Genomic DNA, 27,421 nt, shown 5'->3' with positions numbered 1-27,421 from the left:
GACCTTGAAAGCCATACTTAAAAACCTCACGCAACAGTGCGCCATCTTCCAAGCGACGAAGCTTCCATCGAGTACGGCGTCCCTCAAGGCTCAATACTTGGACCAACGCTCTTCCAAATCTACATCAACCAACTCTGCGACTTGAATCTTCCGAACCGCAAAATTTTTACCTACGCTGATGATACAGCACTAGTTTTTCAGGGTTCGAGCTGGACTGACGTCAAATCTACGGCTGAGGACAATTTGACCATAGTAAGCAATTGGTTAACGCAAAACTTACTAACCCTCAATATCTCAAAAACTATGAAATTAGGGTTCACGCAAATTGCAACAATGCTGGTAACTGCAGATGTCTTTCTATAGCGCAATCTATTTTGACCGAAACCTAAATTGGTATCCACAAGTCTACATGCTTGCCACTCGAATCAGACGTCTTATTCACATATTTAGAACACTTCGACAATCTGCCGACACAGAAACCCTAAACACTGTCTATTCTGCACTTTGTACCTCAGTCTTGACTTACTGTGTGCCTGCTTGGGGTGGTGCGGCAAAAACTTATTTCCTTAAAGTCGAGAGAGCTCAGAGAGCTGTGCTCAAAGTCTTACACTACAAAAATTTTAGATTTCCAACGAAAGACCTGTACAATATCGCTAAAGTGTTGACAGTGAGACAGCTCTTTATACTCCGCTCCATTTTGCGCAGGCACGCGCAAGTACGGCAACCAGATCTTACTAAAAGAAATCATTACAGAATTTGCCCTCCCATACCCCATAAAACTAAATTTTCTTCGAGACAATTCCAAATCACTAGCTCATTTCTTTATAATAAGATAAACAATGTTTTAAACATAATTAGTTAGATAAGTAGGTTTCAAATGAAAAAGAAAGTCTCACAGTGGTTGCAAAAACTCGATTATGATGATACCGAGTTTCTTCTGACAGCAACATTTCTCTTTAACGTACCTGCACATACACTGTCACCCATATAGACTCAGAAACTTTGACACCCATAGATACATACACACACACACACACACACACACACACACACACACACACACACACACACACACACACACACACACACACACACACACACACACACACACACACACACACACACACATAATTTTATTAATTATTCCTTTTCTTAATAAAAATGTTTCAGTTTACTTAGTAGCTACTTGGATATACGTAGTATTACTCTATTAGCTCGCATACGTGACGAACACTGACTTGCAAGATACGGGCCTTGCCTAGTTTGTGAGTCAGGATTCAACTTATTTAATTGTACTATGTTTAACCTAAGTTGTCTTTTTCTTTGTAATTGTTCATTCCTCTCTTGTGCAATTTTGTCTTATTGAATAAAGATTTTATTATTTATTATTATTATTATCTAGTGAGACCAAAAACGATAGCCCTCATTACGCGCGACACATAAACGTACTTAATATAAAAAAAAACTTTGGTAGGTTCAGTGTGACTTAATCATATTGATTGCGCAAAAAACGGTTCTTTTGTAAATGATAGTATTAAAATGTAACTAACATATCATAGTACCATTTATGATAGTAGAGGCAATTCACGACAAAGGTGACCGTCTCAAACCAAAACGTATTTCAAAATATATTATAATAGGAGCGAGAATAGGGATGGAGAGAGTCGCAGAGTTACAGCAGCATTTTATTTGTTATCATATAACTTGATAGATTGCGTCATTTATGTATTAAGAAACATTTCCTTAGACCTATTGATCATTTGATAAGTATGTAGGTAATTCTAAGGAGTTTGATGACGGGAATCTGCCTACAATAATTATTAACTTCAATAGAAACAATGAAAAATCAAATTTCCACATCCCAGACTTGGAACTTTATTGGCCACTTACAAAAACATAAGTCTCAATTTAATATGACAGTGTCGAATTCCCTTCCATACGTCTTTACTTTAGTTAGCCCATGTAGCGCCCGTGTGCAATTATTACTTTAGCGCCATCTAGGAAGCGCACGGTCAAAGTGGAATAGGTACGAAGTGCCGCGGCCGGCGCCCACACCCTGCGCTATACTAATTGTCACGTGTAAGCCCGGTCTAATGGCTTAATATAGATAAGTTTATTTTCACCTCAGCACCTCAAACAGGCAGGTTTTGCTATGAGAAATCAGTGAGCAAAATCGCATTTTGCTCACTCCGTGAGACAAAGTAACTTTTTAATTTTTTTTTTTAAATGCTGAGTACAGTGTTGGGTCTACTCACTAAATTCCAAATATTCGAACTTTACTTTGATCTGTCATTTCACTTCAACACGAAAAAAGCGAGAGATAGGATCAAATGTGTTGATTACAATCTTAAATTAAATTTTTGGTACCTATTAAAATATATATTGATACCTAATAAATTACATGACAATGAAATATTTCCAAAATGTAAATTTTCCCGATCTTTTAATAAAGTATGCAACCTCGTTGCACGAAAGCCACTTCTCTTGTTTTTTTTTTTATAAAAGAATTCCGTATACTGCCTCTACAGTTGGAATAAATATTTGTTAAATTGTATGAATTTTTAACAAATCTATTTATGTTTATGTAATATAAATCTTAATAAAATTCATATTTAAAGGTTTAATAGCATTTATAATAAATTATACGTTTATTGTCCAACCTTTTTAATGACCCCAAGATGAGGCTTTTTGCAGTATTAAAAAATAAGTGTGACATTAGTACAAGATCAAATTACAATGCAAGTTATGAGTATGAGATTTGTATTGTATCTACTGGACGCTTTGTTACGGTTTAAAATGTGATTTTTATGTTTGTTTCTTAATAATCGGATCCTATTTAAAAAAAATGTGTTTGTTTTGAAAACAGGTAGGTATATGTGGTTTTATTCTTATGTTACATTTAAATTATGTTCTCGCTGCTGAGGTGAAAAATTGTATGTGTCACACGAGACCAAAGTTTTTTTGCATCTCGTGTTTAATTATGAATCCCTTGCTGTTCTCAGGATTCTAACCTAGAATCACTCGCTCACGCTCGTGATTCAATTATAGAATCCTTCGCTTACTCGGGATTCAAAATCAACACTCGCAACAAAAAACAACTTTGCTCTCTTGTTGCACAAATAACTATTTCTTCATAAAATCAGCAATTAGTGTAAATTTATACCAAGAAATGCCAAACAAGTGCCACACAAAATCGAACAGATGAAATGTGTTAACAATTATTCACGCGTGATTTAACTCTGAGCGCAAAAGATGTACTTAATTAAGATGTAGCAATAGCAAGGGAGGGATGATCGTCGCAGCCAACAACCTTCGCGAGTTCTGTGAGCTCGTGCTCGACGTCCAGTCGCCGCTCACGCTCATACAGCGCGCTGCACGCACGCCTCTCCTCCTGCCTACAGACAGATACAGACAACTGTTCGATTAGGATTCTGATTTAAAAGTATCTAGCAAAAATATTATATATATTTTTTATAACCAATTCATGGTATGTTGCATGGTACCAATTCATAATTATGATTTCACAATTTATAATAATATATGTATAGGTATGTAATGATGCAGTAAATGTATAAATTATCTTCTGCGTCTGTTTAACTGGTTTTTTTTACACAGAAGTTAAAATAACGCATAAATAAACTGATTTTCAATAGTCATCGCCTTTAATCATATTTTTTTTTGGATATGTAGGTACTGTAGGAACTAGGCTGTATACCTACCGCTGGCAGGTGGTAAAACTGACCACCTGGCAGGTTAGATTGACGTTGTCGGGAGCGCAGATTGCTCCCGACTCCCGACAGCCTGAGCGGCTGGAACCATTTTATGTAAATTATTTATAAGTGCTACCAAGTTCCACAATAAATATAAAATAATTGAAGAACAGCGTTATTTATTGGATGAGTTTAAAGTCACGCGCGTAAATCCCCTGTACCTATATAAGCTCTTACCAAGTTACAGTCCCCACATTACCTACCTACCAATAGCATTAAAATAAAACAACACCGAAATTAAGAAAACTACATTTTAAATGAACGGCAGGTCTTTCCCTCGATGTGCTCTCCCATTGGACTTTTTTGATTTTGTTATTGCTACAAAAAATGTAAAACCTACTTTTATATACCAACGTGAGATCTAAGAGGATAACTTTTTAAGCCGATTCCTGTCAGGAGCGTTGATTCTATTGTTACTAATCGTTTAGTGATCATAAATCTAGAACTTTTTTTATCCTCTAATGATACTATTAAGCACCTCTACCGCTTACACAGTTTATGTATTGTATTTCTTATGGTCAAGCAGGTACCTATTTAACTTAACAAAAACGGTTTTATTACATGCAAATGTTTGGAAACTCAGGTTATTTATAATAATACACCTTTACCTGCTTTGGTATTGGACCCCAAATGGTCAGTTAACTATGAATCGAGATTGAAAATACAAACTGAAATATAGATGATGATCCAGTGATGGTCTTATTTTTCTGTTTTTTCTGTGCATCTATATTTCAGTTTGTATTTTCAATTTAGGTTTTACGGGATGACCGTAAAAGTAAAAATTTAGAATTGAAATAAAAAATACAAAAATATTCCAAAAAACCAATCTTAATATGAATCGAGAGGTAAATAGATAGGCATGAAGAAAATACTGAAACATTTTCTATTTTTAGCACACCAGTATTGTATTAGATACCAGGACCTTCTTCAATTACTTACCTGATATTTCACCAACAAACGATTTTATTTTTAGGTACGAGTACGCATCTGCTTCAGTTGGTATATGATTTAATTCGCCGAATAATTATTGGAAGAAATTCGTTTCATGTATTCATTAGTTTGAATTCGCAATGTTTGCATGAATAAGGTTTCGCACTTTAATTGGTTAATTTATTTGTGTTTTAATTAATGCGTTGATTGAAGTTTAAGGCAATAAGTTTAATTTGGGAGTTCTCAGAAGGGCCTTGTTGCTCTGCATGCCCAATAATACCAAGAGCCCGTCTTTTGCCAAACTCGGCATGGCACGCTGGCTCGGAACGACGCAAGCGAGAACGAACACAATCTATCCACCTGCAGCGTACGTGTAAGATGCAGGATGAACATTTTTAAAAAGCAGCATTGAATTTATTTCTTATTGATGGATTGATTGATTGATGTCATGTTTTAATAGAAACAAATCTATTATTACGAGTCATGTGGTGGCCCTCAAAAGGGCCTTTTTATAAGTATCAGTGGCGTCGCATGTCGGACGCGGGGTCCGCTTGCAGTTTGAGCACTTGGCTGCTTGCCTTCGCTTACGGCGAGAAGCTCGGTGTGCAGCGAAGCCTGGCCGAAATTTGCGCCTCCTTGCTTTCCCATCAGCTTTTCATTATTAAGACTTAAAAAGGTGCAAGCAGCCATTCTTTTATCTTCTCTATTTCACGATCGTCTTCTAACTTAGCGACTGCAAAATAAAAATGCCAATTAGAACATTTCAAACAACTGTATAAGGTATCAACAATCTCGATTTACTAATTGCGACCTAGATTTTTAACAGTTTTGGAATTAAACGCAACCAAAACTTAAAGATGTAAAACTTACTCTCATTTTCAGTCTGCTTTTGCTTTTCTTCCAATTCTTTTTTAGCTTGACTTATTGTTTCTTCGTTCAAAACATCCTGCCGAGGTTGAAGCAGCCAGTCCTTGATGTCGTTTATTTTAATTTGCTCTTCCAACGTAGCAACTGTAAAATTATAATTTCTATTAAAGCAACACACTTTAACTGTCACTTTGAACATCTTTACAAGATAAGTCAGGTTTCTTCAGGAACTTGGTTTCAAAAAGAATGAAGTTTTTAGCGGATAAAATTTCAACCGCACGAAAAATCGAAAAATTAGATATCGAGTCAAAATTCTCTATTTGAATTCAATGGAAAACACAATAAAATGTATAACTCACTTTCATCCTCGAGAGCACGGTTTTGTTCGGTGAGCTCTTCTACCGTTTCCTGCTGTTTAGGCATCTTCAAGATCGTTTCCACCATCTTGAGAAGCTCGTAGCTCGGTAGCTATGGAAAATAATTAAATATACTTAGTTGAAAAAAAAACAATTTATAAGTGGGCAGAAGAAATACGACAACTCTCTAGAGGTTATGGGTTGGGTAAAACTTCTTTGTGTCAACTTACAGGAATGCAAAAAAATATGACATTATAGACTAGAAAGACAAATTGATGATCTTGATTCGTAAGAACTTACATCGCTGCTGCAGCCGACGGCTTCGGCGAGGTCGGAATATCCCGTCCCCAAACCCTGACGCCGCTCGCGCTCATACAGAGCGTTGCGCGCGCGCCTCTGCTCCTGTATACAAAGAGAAATGACGATTTAAAGAGGATTCAGCATGGAACATTCTTAAAAATATCTAATAAGTAAAGAGATAGGTATGTTTTTCTCTACACAACATTTTACAGTACAGTACACAGTTACTTCGTAGTTACACCTATACACCTATTTGCTGTGCTATACATTACTAATTAAAAAAAAGGATATTTAAAAGGATCTATACCTAGTAACGAGTAAATAAAATGGAAAATGTAACTTACAGCTGTTAACGGCACTCGGTTTTTTCCAGACGGTCTTCCACGTCTTGGACGCGCGTTGGCATTAACGCTCATGGTTAAATAATAACGACGAAGCTTAAGAAAAATGGTTAGAACTGCAGTTGCCTCTAAGGGAACTTATTTGGGAATGAATTTACTTTCTACGTAAGTACCAGCACATAAGCAACTAACCCCACCACTGATTTAAGGAAACGGGGCGAGGGCGGTAAATGGGGCGGGAGCGGGGGCGGGCCCACCCCTGTAACGCGCTATGGTGGCTCTGGCTCTCAAGTTGAGACGGTACGGTAAAGTATTATTTGCGAATGTGAATCTGCATGACAATACTTTCAAAACAAAACACAATAGCAAAAAAAAAAAAAATTGGACGTGTGATATTCCTAGACTAATTTTGCCGAAGACTAAAATACCTACAGACCAACTGCTGCTAGGTATCTGGTACAAGACAGGATCATCTTTTAATGAAATAAAAGTTGTTAAGATTCTTGTGAGGCTCTTCTTAACAAGGCTTTTGACATTCATAGGTGCTTGCTGTGGCTAAAATAAAATAAAGATTTTTGTAGGTACTTTTAAATACCTACTTAGATAAGTTTACTTCTAAAATCCAATTTTATAATTAGACCACTAGTGAAAAATCGCAAAAAAATATTAAGGATTATCATTATCTCAACTAGATCTTATCTTAAATATAGCACTAAACCTAAACACTCCGGGTTAACATTAGCAACTAGCGACGCTAGAACTAGGAACATATACCGGGTGGGCCTGTAATATTAGAAAATAATTAAAACATAGATCTTACTCCTCAAACTGAATAATATTAGTTCAGCGACTTTTTAAAATACTTAGTTAACTTAACTTAACTTTATTCGAAGAAGCAATGTAAAGCAAAATTAAAGATGTTTGTAGCGTGACAGGCGACGTCAGTTCGGTTTTAGGATGGCGTACCTACATTGATAATTTGTATGAAAAAAGGAAAATTAAAAAACTCCACTATTTTTAAAAGTAGCTGTACTAATGTTGTTCAGTTTGACGAGGACGAGCTATGTTTTATTAAATTTTTTGCTCATATTACAGCCATTACAGGCCACACCCGATATGATTACCGGTTCACAGCTTTCGATGACGGCTACGGTTATCTGTACAATTTTGAACAAAGTTTTATTGACACAGGTAAACTATATCAAACTAATCATCTTAAGGTATTATTAACGCTTAATTCCCAGTCTATAAGTTGAATTGAGTGTTTTGTTATTGTTGACGCATTGACAATGAATGTTAATTAGCTATACCTTAAAAGGTACTAATCATAACATAATTACACAGGTAATCAATTTTAGATCTAGTTGTTTGTGTTAGGTACCATCTAATTCACAATTCTTGTTTGTTCAAATCAAATTTTGCAAGTTGAATTTTATAATTTCTCAGCGATCGTATTGTTTCATATAATGTAGGTACACTTTGTTTAAATGATATCGCAAAACAATTCAACCAGCAAGAGCTTGTAACGGACGGAGCTTGAAATGGACACAAAAAAAACCTGGACAAAAAATGGACACAAAAAAAACTTAAACACGAAATAATTATTATGTTACAGTCTTATAATATACCTACCTTAGTACCTCTAGATACCAACGTGAGATCTAAGGAATAACTTTTTAAGCCGATTTCTGTTAAAAGCCTTTGATGCTATTGTTAATTGTTATAAGTGATCATAAATCTAAAACTTCGTACTAATCATCTAATGCTACCTACTAAACTACATTGAATTGAGAAAGTAAAACTATAAAATAATAGGTGCAATTTTGTTTACCAGAATGGTAATGGGAATTAATTAATTAATCAATTCTATTACATTAGAAACCAGGACTCTGTTTGAATTCTTAATGTTTCAAAGTTTCAAAAATAAGTAGGCACCACAGACTCTTATTCTGACGCAATAAGGCCGTAGTAACATATTTTTGAGTGGTTCGAATAGATACTTATTTTTGCACTTGACTGTACAGTAACAGGTTACGCAAAATTATAGTATCGATTCGAGTAAGTTTTGAGATATGGGTTTCTTTCGAAAATGTAACCAATGAGAATTAATTTACATAACGATAATGACAATTTTTAGGCAATTTAGCTGCAGCTCCGTCTCTGAGCGTGCGTGAGCACACAATATGCAATAGGAGCGAGTACAAGAATAGGATAACGTCCCTGTTATTTACAGCAAAACTTTTTTTTTGACATTTATTATTTAATCAATTGATTGACGTCATGTATTAAGAAACCAAAACATTTATTATGAATCATATGGTGGCCCTCAGAAGGGCCTTTTGAGTTAAGTGCTAGCGTGTTGCTGCACTACCCTCCTGGTGATGGAGGATTCTTGCTGCAGTCGGCGAGGCGGGACGGTTCAAACTGGTTCATCATGAACTCGAACGCAGAGTTAAGAGGGTTGAAGCAGCCAGTCTTCAATTTTGCCAATTTCAATCTCCTCTTCCAACTTGGCAACTGCAATATGAAAATTATTTTAGAAACAACATAAAATAAATGCATTAATTTAATAACAGCTTACAAAAACGAAATATTATTGATTTTAAATGCAAGCAATAATAAAAAAAATATGAAACTTGCTCTCATTCTCGAGCTTCCTATTCTGCTCCTCTAACTCTTCTTTCGTCGCGTCAGTTTTCAGATCCTTGGATCTTTTAATTATTTGAAAGGCCATCCTTAGCATTTTGCTGTCAGGAGTCTGTCAACAATAATCATTTAGTTCATTATAACAATAAAAACTTAAATTTCCACTTCTCCCAGATCGTGACTTAGAAAAAACATAATTCGCCATTTATAATGGCAGTGTCGATACGTATGAAATTATCTCGCTTAAGTCAGGCAGATCTAATGGCTAAATAGGTTTTTTTTTTCAGACACCCCAGCCCATATTGCCACGCCAAATCGGACGATCTTTAATTGGTCGACAAATTATTCATGTTTGATTTCAATCGGAGTGAGAATCTATGAATATGAGAACTTACCACCTCGCGGTCGCAGCCAACAACCTTCGCGAGTTCTGTGAGCTCGTGCTCCATGCCTTTGCGCCGCTCACGCTCATAGAGTGCGTTGCGCGCACGCCTCTCCTTCTGCACATAGATACAGACAACTTTTCGAATAGGATTCTGATTTAAAAGTAATGTAAATGTTTTCAGAATCATAATGTCTTACCAACCCATATGATATGTATTTTATACTTAAACGTAAAATTTAATTTTTACAATAAATAGTATTATTTGTATAACGATGTGGCTGTCGTCTAACCTCTATTTTTTTCCATACAAAACTGCCCACAAAATATTAATAATTACTTACCCATCTAACTATTGAAAGAAAGAAAGAAAGAAAGAAAATACATTTATTCACAACACAAGACACAACATAGTATTAAGTACAAATAGACAACACGTAGGAAAGTATGTGTCATTGCGGTTGTGAATCGGACACTGGCTCAGCATAATGCTGAAGCGTTAATAATAAACACCCCAGCGCTGATTTTCAGCCAGCACCGTTGGTGACCCTCGGACCGCTACAAAGATATACTACACATTTTTATTGCTATACATAAGACTACATAAATAGATAATTTGTAAACAATGAAACATATTATTTATTTTATGGCTTTGAAAGACATTAACATTAGTACATAAACATAATTATTATAACAATTATACACTCACTTGCCAAATACACAACACCGTTAGGTACGCGAGCTAAAGGAAACATGAAATTAACAACCGAAACAAAAAGAAGTTTTGTGTAATAGTGCTGAAAGGGAGAGGAATTAATGGAATTATAGCTTTTGAAATGCCAACAAATAGCCTTTAAGCTTTCGCCAAAGGTGTACCTGCTAGTCACTCCGAGTATAGGAGGAGGTATGTCATTCAATTCCAATTTGAAGAAAACTGAAATTAAGTTAAATATAATTTATTGAATAGTGTGGTGGTGGTGATAGATGGGTTTGTGTGATTTGTGTGTGTTCTTACAGTGTGGAGGTGGAGGAACTGCATGAACACGCATATTTTGCATAAGCTTAGCTATCGTAAGGTCGCGGGTGAGCAAGGAAATTATTTTAGTTCATTAAGTTAAATATATACAACTCTTCCTAAATCAGTGAGGAAAGGGATCGTGAAAACATCACAAGACTTAACAAAATCAAATATAAACTTACGGCTGATAGCGGCACTCGATTCTTGCCGGACGGTCTGCCACGTTTCGGACGCGCATTAGTGCCATTTCCACTCATTATGAAAATCGAAAAAGTTAACTTAACTCTAAGAAAACCGAGGAAGGAATGAATTTTGATTTAATTTTTCTGTTATTTAAATGCGCGGAAGCAAATTATCCCCTCCACCAAACATGGACGAACAGCAACGATAGAAGGGCTATTGACGTTTGGCTTAGTAATGATGCCTGATAAATATTTTGCGGACAAACGACTAACTATTGAAAGTAATTAATTTCGCGTATTGATCAATTTGAATTCGTAACGTTTGTTGGTAATGTTTCGTACTTTAATTGGTTAACTTATTAGTGTAATTAAGTACTAAATATTTTTTAATATTAGAGAAAGGAAACCTGCATTTTAATATTTAATAAAACTTTACCAAGTTTCACATTTAGATCGTTATCAGGAAGGTGATTTGTAACTTCGATCGGAGAAGGCAGGTAATTAAATTGTTATGGTTTTTAAGTACTTAGTGATTTGTTTGTTCAGTAATGCATAATTTTAGTATGAATTAGAGGAGGTATCGAAATATCCCTTTGCTCGTAACTTTATTTACTTTATTGTTTAATAATTGAATATAACTCAAATTTTAATTGAAAATATATATTACGCGTTTTTAATTTAAAAACACCTCCATTCGTTCCAAATTACCCATAGAAATTACCCAATATAATCACAATTAAAAAGTAAAATAAATTAAAAGATATATTTTTAATTACATCCGAAGCAAAACCATGAATATAAATAAGTGTGATTTCGTTAGAATTTAATCTGGTTGCCTGTGTTGTTTCGTAAATGTAACTAATGATCACAAACTAAAGTATGTACTTAGTAATAATAACAATAAACAATACACTGTCGAGCTCGGTGTGCCACGCTGTCTAGGGACGACGCGACGCTATGTCTGAGCGCGAGCGTGAGTACAGAATAGGTATACATACCTACTTACATACAATAGAGAAGCAAGAATAGGAGTAGGAGAGCTTCATAGTTGTGTTAATTATAGCAGAATTTTGTTATCATTTGATCGATTGATTGACGTCATGTGTTCGGAAACAAAAGCTTCAATTGCGGATCATATGGTGGCCCTCAGAAGGGCCTTTTTGGGTCAAGATTTAACGTGCTGTTGCACCTCCCTCTTGACTCTTGCTGCAGTAGGTGAGTCAAGCGCGATTGCGATTCATTCCAATACAAGTCTCAGTCACAGTCGACTTCATGACAAAGTTGATTGATATTAAAATGGTTGAAGCAGCCAGTCTTCGATTTCGCCTATTTTAAGTTCTTCTTGCAACTTGGCAACTGCAATATGAATAATTCCTTTATAATGAAAATCGCAATGAACTGGGCATCAACAAACGCATAAATTATACATTTAATACCTAACAACAACAGCCGGCCAGATTTTTTATATTTTGGGTTTTTCATGCAAGCAAGCATAATGGAACTTACTCTCATTCTCGATCATCTTATTCTGTTCTTCCAACTCTTCTTTCGTCGCATCGCTTATCGTATCTTTAGATCTTTTGATCATTTGATACGATATTCTTAGCAGTTTGCTATCGGGAGTCTGGCAACAATAATTGTTCAGTTAAACAAAAACAATCAAAGAAAAAATCCATCGCTAAGGTATATAATTTCCTAATTTTTGTTTAAGCATTTATTTATCTCAAAAACTAAAAAGGAAGTGCATAATATTTATATATAAACAGCTCTGCCAAACTGGTAGCAGTTTGTGTGCAGAAAGTGAAAATTTAATATGGCAAAGCCAGAATTAACGGCTAAATATATGTACCTCGCTCGGTTTTCTCGGAAAGTAGTTTCAGACAAAATCGAATAGCTACTAAATGTTTGGCAAAATATCCATGTATGATTTCAATTGAAACGCAAAAAATATAAACTAAAGCCTTACTACCTAAATTCCACCACCTCGAATAACTTACCACCTCGCGGTCGCAGCCAACAACCTTCGCGAGTTCTGTGAGCTCGTGTTCCACGCCCTTGCGCCGCTCACGCTCGTAAAGCGCGTTGCGCGCACGCCTCTCCTTCTGCATAAGTAGAAACAGAAAACTGTTCAAATAAGATTCCAATTTAAAAGTAGCTAAAAATATTCTCGGATTTTTTTACTATAAAGTCATAGTACGAATTCTATATAAATGCAAAAATGTATTTACACAATTTATAATGCCATGTATGATGTGGTAAAAAAATGCGAAATTATCCCGCGCGTCTGTCTTACTGATAACTTTTTTAAACAGTTTAGAATTTACACAGAAATAAACTGATCTTCAACAGCCACTAATATTTTTTTTATTTTAGGTAAGACAGAATGAAAATTAAGATCTATTTAAAAATCTACTAAAATCAGTAAGGAATACAAGTCGTGAAAACATCACACCTATCTAAATCAAATATAAACTTACGGCTGATAGCGGCACCCGATTCTTGCCGGATGGTCTTCCGCGTTTCAGACACGCATTGGTGACACTCATTTTCGAAAACGAAAGTTGGCTTATCTCTGAGGGGACCGAGAAAGAAATGAAGTTTGGTTCAACTTCCCGGGTATTTATCTGCAACTAACCCCTCCAACGATTTTGGACGAACGGTAGGCCCTTCATTCGACGTGTGCTTTGTGTCTGCCATTGGTCCTGTTTGATTTTGTTATTGGGACAAAAACGAACATAAAGTAGTCACACCAACGTGAGATATAAGTGATAACTTTTTGAGCCGATTTCTGTCAGTATCGTTTGGTTGTTTTTGTTCATTGTTAAGTGATCATAAATCTTTAACTTCTTTCCTATTCTCTAATGATACTACTAAGCACCCTTATCGCTTACAAAGATTAAATTTGTATTGTGTTTGTTAAAAATATGTATATTATTTTTATAACAATACAACTTTACCTGCTTAGTATTGAACCCCCAACGGGCGGTTGATTTTGAGTCGAGGAGTGCCTACCTAATAGAATAAAATGGGATTTTTGTGTCTAGTAAGAATGTTATAAGAAATACGGTATTTGACTATTTTGTATATGTTTTATAAATTAAAACTGCACAATGCCTGTTATCGAATAAAGAAACAATTTTTAAGCTACCTTTACAAATAACAAAGTTATGGGGGTTTGAAATTAAAGATTAGACAGAGAAAGACATACTGGCATGTGACGTCACACGCCAGTACCGCCATACTTGCTGCATAGAGAAAAGCGTTTGAGTAAGAGACAGGTATATAGTTTTTTTCAAAAAATCACTATAAATCCAATTTTCAACCGATTTAAGTTTTCTTTTCGCTAAACACTGTCTGTATATTTATATTTTCATAATAATATTAAGATATGGCAAATTCAGGAGTTGTCAAATACCGTATTCCAATCTAAGTAGGTAGGTAAATATAAAGTAAATATTAAAACATTTTCTATTTTTTGCATGACAAATTTGCGGAATTTAAATCATTGCTTACAGGGTTTTAACCAGGCTCGATTCCCGGTTATGTATGAGAGTCAATAAAAATTAAAAAATGTAATGGCATTTTTATTAAATCTTAAATCGACGTCATATTCCTAAGAACAGATTTCGCATTTGTATTGATCGCCTTGTATTATTTTCGAGACACATTGTACTCATAGGAAACGTGATCAATTCATGAGTGCGCTTTTTACCCGACTGCCCGAAGGAGGGTTATGTTTTTCGAGCGTATTGTATGTATGTATGTATGTGGGTATGTTATGTATGTCCATTTCTTTGGTCCTTGCTGCAGCCTGAACGGCTGGACGGATTGTAACATTTGTAACATATGAGGTATCATTGGATTCGTCATAACTGTCGGAGTGACATAGGCTATATAATATTTCAATATGGCATCTGCGAAAAAAAAAATGGCCGAGGAATAAAAAAATATTTTGTATTGTAACAAAATGGGTATCAAATAAAAGCTATTAATTAGCCCATTCTAAATATATATATGCATGGGTTATAATACTTTTAATCTACTACTTTCACAGAAATATCAAAAAAGTATAAAATAAAAAACATTAAATTTAAAAATCAAAAAACCCGACTGCCGTAAAAACTAAAAGGAAGAAAATAAGTCTAGTGGTCTAGAACTCTGTCAAGAAGCTCATTTAAGGTTCAACAGTCTGGACCCATTCAAATAGTAACCAGCTCAAAAAATCTTGATAATGGGTCCCGACTGTTGAAGCGGACTGGGCGGCATGCCTAGTTTGCGGCACACATGATTTAAAACGCAGTAAATCCATATAAATCTATGGATCTACCACATACAAACAGTACCTAGTTTTCCGTCCGAAGTTTTCTTAGATTCGGAATTCCGTATGGTGGCCTGTGCGTTCGCAATTATTCCGAATTGAAATGCGTACGTATGTGATGTATTTACGGAATTCCGAATCGGATTTTGAACTGAAATTTCGAGTGTATTAAAACCAAACCCTAGAACATTGACACTTTTAGCGTGTCTAAAGCATTTGTTCTTCATTTTCTCTGTACTTAGTAATAAATAATCGTCATAATTTTCTCTACATTGTTACCATTTAAACTAATAGAATTAAGAGTTTAAAATTAAAAGAAAGATATTACCTTTATCCTTTTTAGTAAGTTTACTTATTATTTTTAACACGGAAACCTAAAAAAAAAAAAAAAAACGAAAACTCAAGCGACATCACACGTCATATGTGACGGGAATTTTTAAGACATAATGTAGGTTTCTCTTGTATTGTAAGATTCAGAACTAGACTATCGTTGAACACAATACACGTTTGATGTGGACATAAAAAACTGAACAACGACTGGCATCTGTTTTGAACGTGTTTAAGTTGTTTGTTATGAAGCTATTAGTTAAAATAATGACGGAAATTCTTATCTTATAAGCTAAGTACCTATAAGGGCGCTTTTGTTTACGATGCTTTTTTATTTTTTGTGAGCTCCTAAAATACCCCCAAATAGATTGTTCGAGCAACTCGATTCTGATGTTTCAAATCTCGACCGTATGTTGATTGAATTTAAAAGCACAGGATATATTTAAGTTAATAAACTGGCCTTTTATAATCTTCGGTTATCCATTGTAAAACTACTCTTTGTCTTACCTTTGTCTAAAACCTTTAATAAAAAATACAATAACCAAATTTTTTCGAAAGTGTTGTGTATCATAAAAGTTAATAACATTGGAAATATCAGCATAAACTTTTGGGTTAACAATGAGTTATAAAATAAAGCCCTTCACGGCATCGAAGCCCGCATTTTACCTACCTACTTAGAAGGTAGATTATTTTCTTCATCGTATCCAAGCAATGTTATCTTATTTTGCTTTCAACTTAATTCAGAATTACAAATGGCCAATTTGGGCACTGGCCTTTGGAAAATGGTATAAAAGGTAACCAGTGAAAATAACTTCAGTAATTTATTTCAATTAGGTAGTTACCTACATTATACAGTATCAGAATCTTTGGAATAATGTGCCTACCTAAATAGCTACTTTTAAGCATCTTTCTCTTTCAAATCGGCCATCGTTTACGCGATGATGTGTGCGTCGTGACGATGTGTGTGTGTTTGGGCAGTCGGATAAAAACACAAACGAGAACATGCGATATTAACAAGAGCAGTTTAGTTCAAAGACACATGAGCATTGGCCAACCAGAACAGCGCCTACCACTTAATCAAGATTGTTTCTGCAGCCAAAATGGCAAAAACGAAACCCTTATAGTTTCACCATGTACCTACTATTATTCTACTAATGGAGGTACCAATTTTAGTTGTTTAGTAGATGATGTTTCCCTCACCTTGTCAAATTTACGCTCGATTTCAATGAAAATTTTCACTTTAAAGTTGAATATTTCGCAAACGAATCACTAAATCGAAAAAAGACCTATTCAACGATACCCCACACCATAGGGTTGGATGAGAAAAAAAAATCACCCTTACTTTACGTCTATAGGAAATAGGAGGTACCCTAAAAAAAACTTTTTTGAAACTTTTATTGTACCATTTTGTCGGCATGTGTACCTTAGATGAATGATTGGTCATCATACCTACCATTTTTTAAAGAAGAAACCTACGCCTAACCTATACACAAACATATTAATACATTCACTCTTAATTACTTCTTAATTTCTAAGTATTTCCCAAGATACATTTTGTAACCAGTAACTTAATAGACCACAGAATAATTTATTTTCCCAATAATTCGGGTAACGGTGGAGCAGCTGACAACACAATTCGTCACGCACACTAGCATCCTTGCAAATTGTCTTACACCGTTCTTACGCACACTACAATATTGAGTTGCCACATTCACGAACCTTTTGTTTTTAGGTAGCGCGGAATCTAGTCGAGCGAGCGTGCGAGACCAATTATTCATCTAAGATGTGTACATTGGATGACAATACAATATTATTATGACATAGAGCTGCATGGAGCTGGAAGGTGGCCATAGGAACTCTGTAATAAAACGACGCAAACCCGTCGAGTTTAGGCTCATTTAAGTTGTCTTGACAAGAACTTTGATGCTAGTTGGTTTTTCAATTTTTGTTTAAGCTGGCCCATTTTTAAAGTAATGTAATTCGGTAACCAATTGACCTAAGTATAGAGCTTTAGTTGGACTTGATTTGTCAAAAATTTGATGTTCTTAAAAGTTATGTAGTAATTTTTGTCAAAAATGCATAAATTAAGAGATACTATCTATACAGCAGAATCTGATAAAAGTCCGAAAATGTCGCGGTTTTTGGCGTACCTATAAAAATTTTCCTGCAACTTTTTGGGCAATTGCGAACTTGGATATACCTACCTACAATGACCTAATGAGTCGAAATAATGTAATAAAAAATTAGAGATACATCATGTTTTCTTAATTTATTGACCACTTTGACCGCCCTAAGTTTTAAGGCAATTCCTTCATGCAGGCTTATCTTTTAAGCATACATGATTAAGTATACTTGGTTATACATTGCAAACATATTTTTTAAGAAAGTGTATCACTAAAGTCCCTGAGGTACGTACGAGACAGAATAGCATACACTTAAAAGATGATTGACCCATTTAATTAATACTTTCAACTAAAGTTATATTCGACATGATATTAGATCGGATACACCCTTCCCTTATTCAGTTATTGCCGAAAAACAGCGCTTCACAACAAAATGTCGTAAGTTCTATGGAGATACAACTTTTTGCTGGTAAATTTTTCAAAGTCATATTTTTTGTGTTTGTTTTTTGTAACAGCTAAGTACGAAACCCTACACTCAACATTCTCCGACTTGCTTCTGACCATTTTTATAATCTCTATTAGCCATTGTAAAATTACCCTTTGTTTTACCTTTGTCTGAAACTTTCGAGAATAAACACAATAGATAAATTTCTATGGAAGTGTTGTGTATCATAAAAGTTAATAATAGCATTGGAAATATTAGCATAAACTTTTGGGTTAACATAAGCAATAAAATTAAATCCCTTTACAGAATCGAAGCCCGCATCTTACCATTTAGAAGGTAGAAATTCCTCTTATTATATCGAAGCAATATTATCTTACTTTGCTTTCAACTTAATCCAGAATTGCTCCGACCATTGAATAACCGGTGGAAATGACTATAGACCTTATATTCCTTACAACAACACGCAAATGACGTATTTTCAAAATAACGTGCCTAAATAACTACTATAAGGCGCTCTCTAAAATCGGCCCTCGCTCGCACGAAGTTTCTACGAAACTCGAAACTCGAAGTTCGTATCTAACCGTCCCTCGTATTAAATACTATAAGTGTCAGAGGGACCGCACGACATGAACTTCGAGTTTCGAGTTTCGTAGTAGCCCTGCAGGTATCTAAAGCCTGTTTGGAAGTCAATGCGATCAAACAAACTAAAAGTCCTAATTGGAGGTCGCGCGATCGTGTGATAGGCCCGACTGCCAATAAGAGCGGTTCCGTCCGTACGATGACGCAATAAACGATGGCCAATCAGGACAGCGCCTATCACTACAGCGGAACTACTTTTTTTACTGGAAAAAAATAGCCGTACAGTACGATTACTTGGAGTTAACACTTGACAGATGGGCGTGCCTTCAACTTTGACGTCATACAAATTAAGTCATTTTTAGTATACCGCTACCCACGTTTACAGATTATGTAAAAACTATTTTATTTGTATGACCTCAAAGTTGAAAATTGAATGAAGGCACGCCCATCTGTCAAGTGTTAACTCCAAGTAATCATACTGTACCTACCTAAGTAACAGCAGGGCTACTACGAAACTCGAAATTCGAAGTTCGTGTCGTGCGGTCCATCTGACACTTATACCTAGGTACTATTTAATACGAGAGCGAGAGGGACGGTACAATACGAACTTCGAGTTTCGAGTTTCGTAATAGCCCTGCAGAGTTGATATGGGTTTGTCTCCGTCACGCTCACACTTTATGTGAATGAAAGGGGCCGACTAGCGTCGTCGAAGGTCGGTGGGTGCAAAAAATCTTATGCAATGGCACCGTTTCTGTTATTTAGGTAGGCAACTAGTAAACTACTATATTGACATAATATCTCCATATTACCTACATATGTATCATATATATTTTCAAGTAGTTGCTGACTACGAAAAGCTGATATTTATGTCATGATGTTTCAATCCAATTATTGTATTGATAGTTTTTGACTTGACTTGAGCACCACGTACTTTTATTATTTTATACTTCGATATTTGATGGATCTCTTCACAACACATTTTCATATTAGGTACGGTAATTGACTCTCATTTATCTATTTAATAAATTTGTTGTTTCATCTTTTTAAAATAGTATTTGCTGTACTTATTCAATTATTTTCCAATAACCACGATTTTGTTAGTCACAGTAATTGTCTGAGTGACTATGTTAGTAGAATCTGCTTATAATGACATTGAAGGGAAGAGACAAATGCGTCATTCTTAACAGACGTCATACAAAGTGTAATCTGAAAACAAAAAACGCCCGCAAAAATATAAATATATAAACAATAGCAGTTCCGTAAAAGTCCGTTTGAACTATAGTTCAGTACAATTAGCTGAAAATGTGGCAAAATTAATGAAAGACTTTTTTCTATCAGGATATGTAGGTTATAGAGCAAAGTTAAATTTTATCCACTCTCCCCCTCCTCCGGGGTGAGCTTCACCCCCCGCGCCCTCGAATATGTCCCGGACCGCGGTATTTTCCATTTTAAAAGAAAACCACTTTTTATGTATCGTGTACGGTTTTCTTTTAAAATAGAAAATACGCGACTATAACCACATCCTGGCAGATAAAAGTCTTGCATTAATTTTGCCAAATTTTCCATACATTTGAATTTAGTTTTCTTAATCTACTATTGTTGAACGTTGGGACTATAGAAACCTGAGTTTACGGTAATTATAAACTAAGAAAAAACATTTTAAACCATAATTAATTAACTAAGGAGATTATGGATTGTATTGAGGACGGACTAATTATAATGAACGAAATACCTTTATAGTTCATTGTTAATGTAAAAATAATGAGATAATCTATTTTGTTTAATGGACACCTACTTAGTAATAGGCACAGGCGAAGATCCTTACATGTTAAATCAACTTTTCAAAACAACTTTGTTTACAATACGTATCATCGGCTTTTGTATGGAACGATTGTTGTAAATCGCTTGACCAAAAAACAAGTGAGAGAGCACGCGCTCAAGGGGTGGACCCGCCCTTCCCCCCCAAAATGTTGGTGGGATCATTTGCACCCGCGCTGGTATATAAGTGGAAGTTAAAGCCAAATTTCGTCCATTCGCATTTTGACGTTCTCGGTGCCCAGTGTACTTTTCGGCTTTTACTTTTATTTTATTCCGTGAAAGTTTATTTTGAGTGGCATAATGAGTGGCACAGAGGACGCACCAAAGCGCAAGCGTGGCAGGCCATCGGGGAAAAATAGAGTCCCTTTGTCAACTGTAAGTACTACCTACTGATGTGCCAATGCCAAAGCATACTTTTCAAAATTGCAGAATTTTTCATATAGGAAAATTTCGGAAAATTCTCACATTTTTTTATGGGGATGTAAAATTTCCGTTTCTTAAATTTCCTATATTTCATGTGAAATTTTCCAGACATTTCAGAGAACTTTCCCTACTATTTGGAAACTTTCCGAACTTTGCACACCTGTGTCGTTGTAAGTTAATATTATAATTAATAACCCCCTGAACCCTGTGATCATAGCTGTGACCATTTTTTTTTTATAATATTTATTTAACAAAACTTATTTATTGGTTATGATATCGTTGCGATGTCTTAGCGTTTTTCTCTTTTTTTTTAATGTTTTGCAAAAAATACCAATCTTATTTCTGCAATGACTCTTAGCGAAAGCTTTTGAAATATTACCGGTAGTATCAATTATGCAGACATATTCCTCAATTTCTACAGTCATAGTGAGTGAGTGAGAGTTGAGGTGAGATCAAAATATAATATGGGCCCCCTTTCTCACCTGATGCTAAGTGCAATGAGGTCAAGGATGTATCTCAATGGTTCAGTAACAGTCATTCACTCTAGCCTTGCAGCGCCCTAGACTAGATTGTATTTACTTGTTGACATTTTTCACAGTTTTGTGAAGTGAATTTTAATTTTATATTCAATTTTATCGTTTTTGACATTTTAATTATTTTATTGTTCGTTTGATTGATTGTTGCTATTGCATAAATTTGACTTAGATTTAAGTACATTCTTGTTTTGCTTTTAATTATTATTATTGAATTGAATTCGAATTTGACATTCTAAATTCAATTTTATTTTTTATTCTGGCTGACAATTTATTGTAATACGATTTATTTTTTTGTATACATTTGACGATCCTTTTGTGAATTTCTTGTAATTAACTGACGTGTGTTTATAATGTATTTTTTCAAACTTAATAAATAAATCTAAACCAATTTAATCTATCCGGAAATACAGACGTCGGGAGCGAATTCCATTCCTTAGCGTTAGCAGTTTCCAAAAACATTTTGTTGCTATCTGAGACCTATTTGAACTGACGTTTATCTGTCTATGCAGGAGGAGAGACGCGCGCGCAACGCTCTCTATGAACGGGAGCGCCGCGAGGGCTTGGGCGAAGCACTCAAAGATCTGGGAGAGCTCTTTGAGTGCGATCAAAATGTAAGTTGTCTCATCATCATCCCAGCCTATACACGTCCCACTGCAGGGCACAGGCCTCCCCTCAGAATGAGAGGGCTTGGGCCATAGCTCCCACGCGGGCCCAGTGCGGATTGGGAACTTCACACACACCATTGAATTGCTTCGCAGGTTTGTGCAGGTTTCCTCACGATGTTTTCCTTCACCGCAAAGCTCGTGGTAAATTTCAAATGTAACTCCGCACATAAATTTCGAAAAACTCAGAGGTGCGAGCCGGGGTTTGAACCCACGACCCTCTGCTTGAGAGGCGATGGGTCAAACCACTAGGCCACCACGGCTCAAAATCAATATGCTGTTACTTATTGTTATTATTATTTAGACTACCAATAGTTATCGAGGCAAGCTCACAAACGATTTATTCTTATTCCACCTCATCTACGGATAAGTATGTGGTATTAATAAAAAAAATGTTCATATAACTGTGTACCTACATAATATGTAGTTAATGTTTATTTTTCACTTAATGCAATATTTATTGTTGACAGATAAGCACGCACAAGCTTTTAGAGATGGTGTACAAAACCATCAAAAAATCGAAAAAGGAATCTAAAAGAACTACGAAAAAGAAGCGCACCATTGAGGAGCTACTGAGCCAAAATTTGGCGATTTCGGAAGAAAGTAAGTTTTTATCTTTAATATTAATAGTACTCGTGTTTCCCCCCCAACTTTTCGTTCTGATTAAGTAATTAGCTATGAAATAAAACTATGTTCAATGTGTGGTAGAATTATTTTCTCTCTATCTTTTTGAAGTTAGTGCATTGAATCCGACCCTGGGGTACCTAATTACCCCTAATATTGTGAAGGGTTAGTAAGTAAAACCGGCCAAGAGCGCGTCGTACACCCCCAAAATAGGGTTCCGTAGCCATTACGAAACAATTAAGTAATATTTTTCTAAGGATTTCGTATTTTATACGGAATCTTCCAAGTTTAGGTATATTTTATGCCTTAGGCTGCTATTTACTCTTAAACTACTAATAATTCTCAAGCAAACTAGGCCGTTATAGTTTTCCTTGAAAGTCGATTTACATAAAAATGTTCACTTTAAAGTTGAATATTTCGCAAACAAATCACTGAATCGAAAAATTATCTTAGCAGACCTATCCAACGATTCCCCACACTATAGGCTTGGATGAGAAAAGAAATCACCCCCACTTTACGTCTATGGGAGGATCACAAAAAAAAATTTTTTGAATTTTTTATTGTACCATTTGGTCGGCATAGTTTACATATATATCCGTGCAAAATTACAGCTTTCTAGCATTGATAGTCCCTGAGCAAAGCCGCGGACGGACGGACAGACAGACAGACAGATATGGCGAAACTATAAGGGTTCCGTTTTGCCATTTTGGCTCCGGAACCCTAAAAATGTGGAAGAAACGACGCACTGGATTTTTTATAAGGAGTGAATAACTATATATATATATACACATATATAACATATATACTTACATATTTTTTAATGTAACTTGTTAGTTGTGACTTTTTATTGCTAGATATAATTTTGTTAATTCAATTTGTATTTTCATCAAATCTACATAACATGACCTACTTATACCAAATTCAAGCCTGGAAGTGTGTTAAATTCGTCTTCCGAGATTTGACCCACACTTACTAAAATGGCGAGCCAAGTAAAAGTTTATAAAAGGGTTAGGTACCACTGCTGTAACGTGCCTAACGGGCGATTATTCGAGCGTTTCAACCGCCTCAAAGTCAAAGTCAAAGTCAAAATATCTTTCAAAGTCAAAGTCAAAATATCTTTATTCAATTTAGGCTATAACAAGCACTTATGAATGTCAAAAAAAATCTACCACCGGTTCGGAAAAACCTCTGCTGAGAAGCCTCTGCTGTCTTTATTCAATTTAGGCTACAAAAAGCACTTATGAATGCCTCATTTTTCTGGTCACACTTTTTACGAATTGGCTGTAGATTTTGATGTCGTTTTCAATTATTTGTTAGAGTTCCTGTAGTATTTCTACCAGATAACTAAAAAACTGTATCAGAATATTCAGCCATTTTTAGAGAAAAGTATCCAGAAAAATGAGACGGCAGAAACGCTCGAATAATCGCCCTAACGTATAGACTAGAGTGCCCTTAGTGTAATTTTTCGGTTACAAAACACGAAGAGCGCCTCTAGCGGAACGTTTGCGATGTTCGTGTTTCCATACAAATTGAGTATTTTGTATTGAGTTTTTTCGCTAAGGTTTACACTAAGGGCACAGCACGTGCACTACAGCACTTCACAGCACGTGTTAACCTTGAATATCTCCCGTATTGTTCTAATAGAGGTGTTTGTTTTGCAGTAAAAAAGCTGGAAGAAGATCTGGACGAATTTTCATTGCGGGACTGGGTGGATATGCCCGAAGAAGGCTACGGCTAAACGCGCGGGACTTAGCGCGGTAATTAGTGATGCGCGTCCGTCACTAATGTAGGCGCTATGAGTGACGCAAAATTACATTACTAAATGAGGGCTATCGTTTTTTGTCTCACTAGATGGCGCACTGTTGCGTGAGGTTTTTAAGTATGGCTTTCAAAGTCTGTTATTACGGGCGTGAAAACAAAGTTTAGATTAAAATCATATTTAATACACCTTAAAACCGTAGCATAAAAATATCGAGCATGCCACAGTGTTGCATAGTCCCCGTTTTGTTCGGAAAAAAGGGAGGACAAAGGTTTCCGAAAGACAAAACTGTCTCAGAACACAGACATTCATTGCCCCGGATCGCATATTTGCTATAATTAATTTCAGACATTGCAAAATATTCACAAATTTATTCTTATTATAAATAAACCGCGTTGCTCACCCAAGAACTATGAGATTTGACATTTCGGAGACCTCACGCTGCACTAGCGCCTCTAGCGGCGAATTCATTCGCGATAGCCCTCATTACAGGAGGATGATAAAAAAAAAATCAGGTTAAAAAGGCTGTCGAATAGAGCTGAGCGTTATTTTCTGAAACTGTTTCTTATAAAGTAACGGAGTAACTGTTTCGTGCCGAAACGAAACATAGTTTCTTTAGACATACACTTCGACTTGAGAAACGATACCACAGACTATCACATACATGCGTTGACTTGAGGAAATTTTCTCACAAGAACAAATAACAGATCAAATATCTCTAACTAGTTTCACAACAAACATTTTATAATATAAAAACTGTTTCTTGAACCAAAATGATTGAAGCAAACTGTTCAAATATCCTACACAGCTACACTTGATAACGAAATTTTGGTTCCTTTGAAACGAAACCAAGGCGTAGCAAAGAAATTGTTTTTTAAATAACTGTTTTTTGAAAAAAATACGTAACTTAACGACCCTACTGTCGAAGGATTCGATAATCGTCATAAACTCACATTGAAGCGGCAGTCACGAATAAACTGATTAAGATCGACTTCATTAAAAGTAGAATACTTATTTTAAACTTTCGCGATGTATAATTACTGGAACTTAATCAATTTAATCGTGGTAGCCGCTGCAATGTGACGAAAATGTGCAATGTGACGGGCAATATACGGTGATTTTTAATCGGTGATCAGGTACCTACCAATTTTTCTAATTGAGTAATTGATGGCGGTCACAATTAAGCCACACTTACTTGGATGGAACGGACTTTTTATTTCGAAAATAACTTTGAACGGAAATTCTTTGTCGTCCTATTAATGTTTTTGTCTATGAGCTCACAACCTCTTTCAAAAGCTGTATGTTTTTAACTTTTATGAGTAATAAGATTATTCATTCACGTAAAATCTACGACTTACGGGAATCGCTTTACTTTAATGACCATGTTTCTGGTAGTTATTGGTTTGAATAAAGATAGTTAATCTTAAATAATTAGCTAATTTGCCGGTCTAATTAAATTTTAGCCTTTTATTAATATTTTTCAACTCCTGATCACCGGTTAAAAATCATTTCATCTTTTTATTGGTAATTTCTAAAGTGTCCAAAAATCAAAATATTTCTGACGACCAAGAACCATCTGATGACCAGGAAACGGCGATTATTATCACTACTTCTACTCATTGCTAGTACCAAGATAAGCTAGAGCAGATCAAGCCGATCTTTGGTTTAAAAAATTTATCATCCTTTTGTTTTTTTAGTCGAAACTCCTTGCGACAATGTTCATTTTAGTTTTTAAATAAGTGCTTAATATAAATTTATTTTTTAAGGTAAGGTTAATGTCCCAGTGCTTGACATTATAATCCCCAATAGATAACACCCTGCTGTCATTTCTATTACCCACCTTCCACCATGAGCGGAGCTGGAGCCATAAAAATTTGGTGGAAGTTCCTCCATGCAGCTGATCGCTGGCACTCCTTTAAATTGAGTACTTGCGGAGTCCGCTCCACTTGCGGCGGAAGGTGGGCACATTGGTAATGTTATAAAATTAAAGATGACATCTACCGGGACAGTGGCCAGCACTCGGACATCTACCTTCAACCCTTTTCTAGGTCCCTCGAATTTATTTATGCTACCACAAAATGAATCATAGTTTTATATGATTATTAGGTATCTACCTATATTATCTCATCATCATTATCATATCAGCCGAAAGACGTCCACTGCTGGACATAGGCCTTCCCAAGGCTCTCCACTCAGACCGCGCGGTCTTACGCTTTCCGCATCCAACGCGATCCCGCGATCTATATTATCTAAGAGGGATTCATTTAAAAACGAATCTTATTTTTACCAACCTCAATTGATTTTGTACCATATTATTTAATTTTTAGAACGGTCTTTGTCAAAGGGAAGATCAAGGTTTTAGTCTTTTTTTGTGTAGGTAGGTACATTTTTGTGGTCGCTCACTATATGTATTATGCCTGGAAAAGGGTAAGAGACCGGATTATATGAAATTGCATATTTGCATATTCGTTTTCACATTTAGCCGATTTTCATGGCGCATGCATATTGTCATCTATAGGTACAGGTAGTGCCACTAGAGTTGAGGTTCACGCTCGCAAGAAACATGTTATGTAATGTAATTTGAAGCTGTTTGTTGCATATTCGGTCTCTATCTCCACTTCAATATTTAGTTATAGGCAGATTTGTATTAAAAATAAAACGTTAAAAAATAAATAAAATGTATTTAAAATGCCTATGGATGGCCAAAAAAAATTTAGTGTAAGTAAAATTTGCAATAAATTTTATATTAAGCCTCAATGAACCCTTTTATTCACATGCCCATATTTTAACGTAACCCTAACTTCTGGTACTAGGTAGGTACTATGAATAAAACAAATTGGTTAAATTGATTGGACCTTAAAGGTACTTGTTGAAGGATTTTTGTAGGTAGGTCAGGGAGGGAACACTGGCTCGAAGTCGAAGTTCGTGTCGTGCGGTCCCTCTGACACTTATACTATTTAATACGAGAGCGAGAGGGACCGCACGACACGAACTTCGAGTTTCGAGTTTCGTAGT

General features: G+C 35.6%; 1 protein-coding gene across 1 annotated transcript; it reads left to right on the top strand.

Annotated features, from left to right (window-relative positions):
* The first annotated feature begins 20,601 nt into the window (after nt 1-20,601).
* On the top strand, nt 20,602-27,103 carry LOC141442179 (uncharacterized). The gene is made up of 4 exons (XM_074107087.1): nt 20,602-20,777; nt 21,871-21,972; nt 22,494-22,626; nt 24,309-27,103. Exons 1-4 carry the CDS (start codon nt 20,703-20,705, stop codon nt 24,383-24,385), a joined length of 387 nt encoding a protein of 128 aa, XP_073963188.1. The 5' UTR covers nt 20,602-20,702; the 3' UTR covers nt 24,386-27,103.
* Nucleotides 27,104-27,421: the final 318 nt, after the last annotated feature.

This window comes from Choristoneura fumiferana, chromosome 25 (genome assembly GCF_025370935.1).
Source record: "Choristoneura fumiferana chromosome 25, NRCan_CFum_1, whole genome shotgun sequence".
NCBI lineage: Eukaryota > Metazoa > Arthropoda > Insecta > Lepidoptera > Tortricidae > Choristoneura > Choristoneura fumiferana.
Note: the sequence above shows the minus strand (reverse complement) of the source record. Positions and strands in the feature narration are given on the sequence as shown.

What these genes read in the sequence shown, in the direction of transcription:
- LOC141442179 (XM_074107087.1), top strand. Translation starts at nt 20,703, where the DNA reads ATGAGTGGCACAGAGGACGCACCAAAGCGCAAGCGTGGCAGGCCATCG. An exon ending in ATAGAGTCCCTTTGTCAACT is followed by an intron (nt 20,778 to 21,870) that starts GTAAGTACTACC and finishes CTGTCTATGCAG; the next exon opens with GAGGAGAGACGCGCGCGCAA. An exon ending in TTTGGCGATTTCGGAAGAAA is followed by an intron (nt 22,627 to 24,308) that starts GTAAGTTTTTAT and finishes TTTGTTTTGCAG; the next exon opens with TAAAAAAGCTGGAAGAAGAT.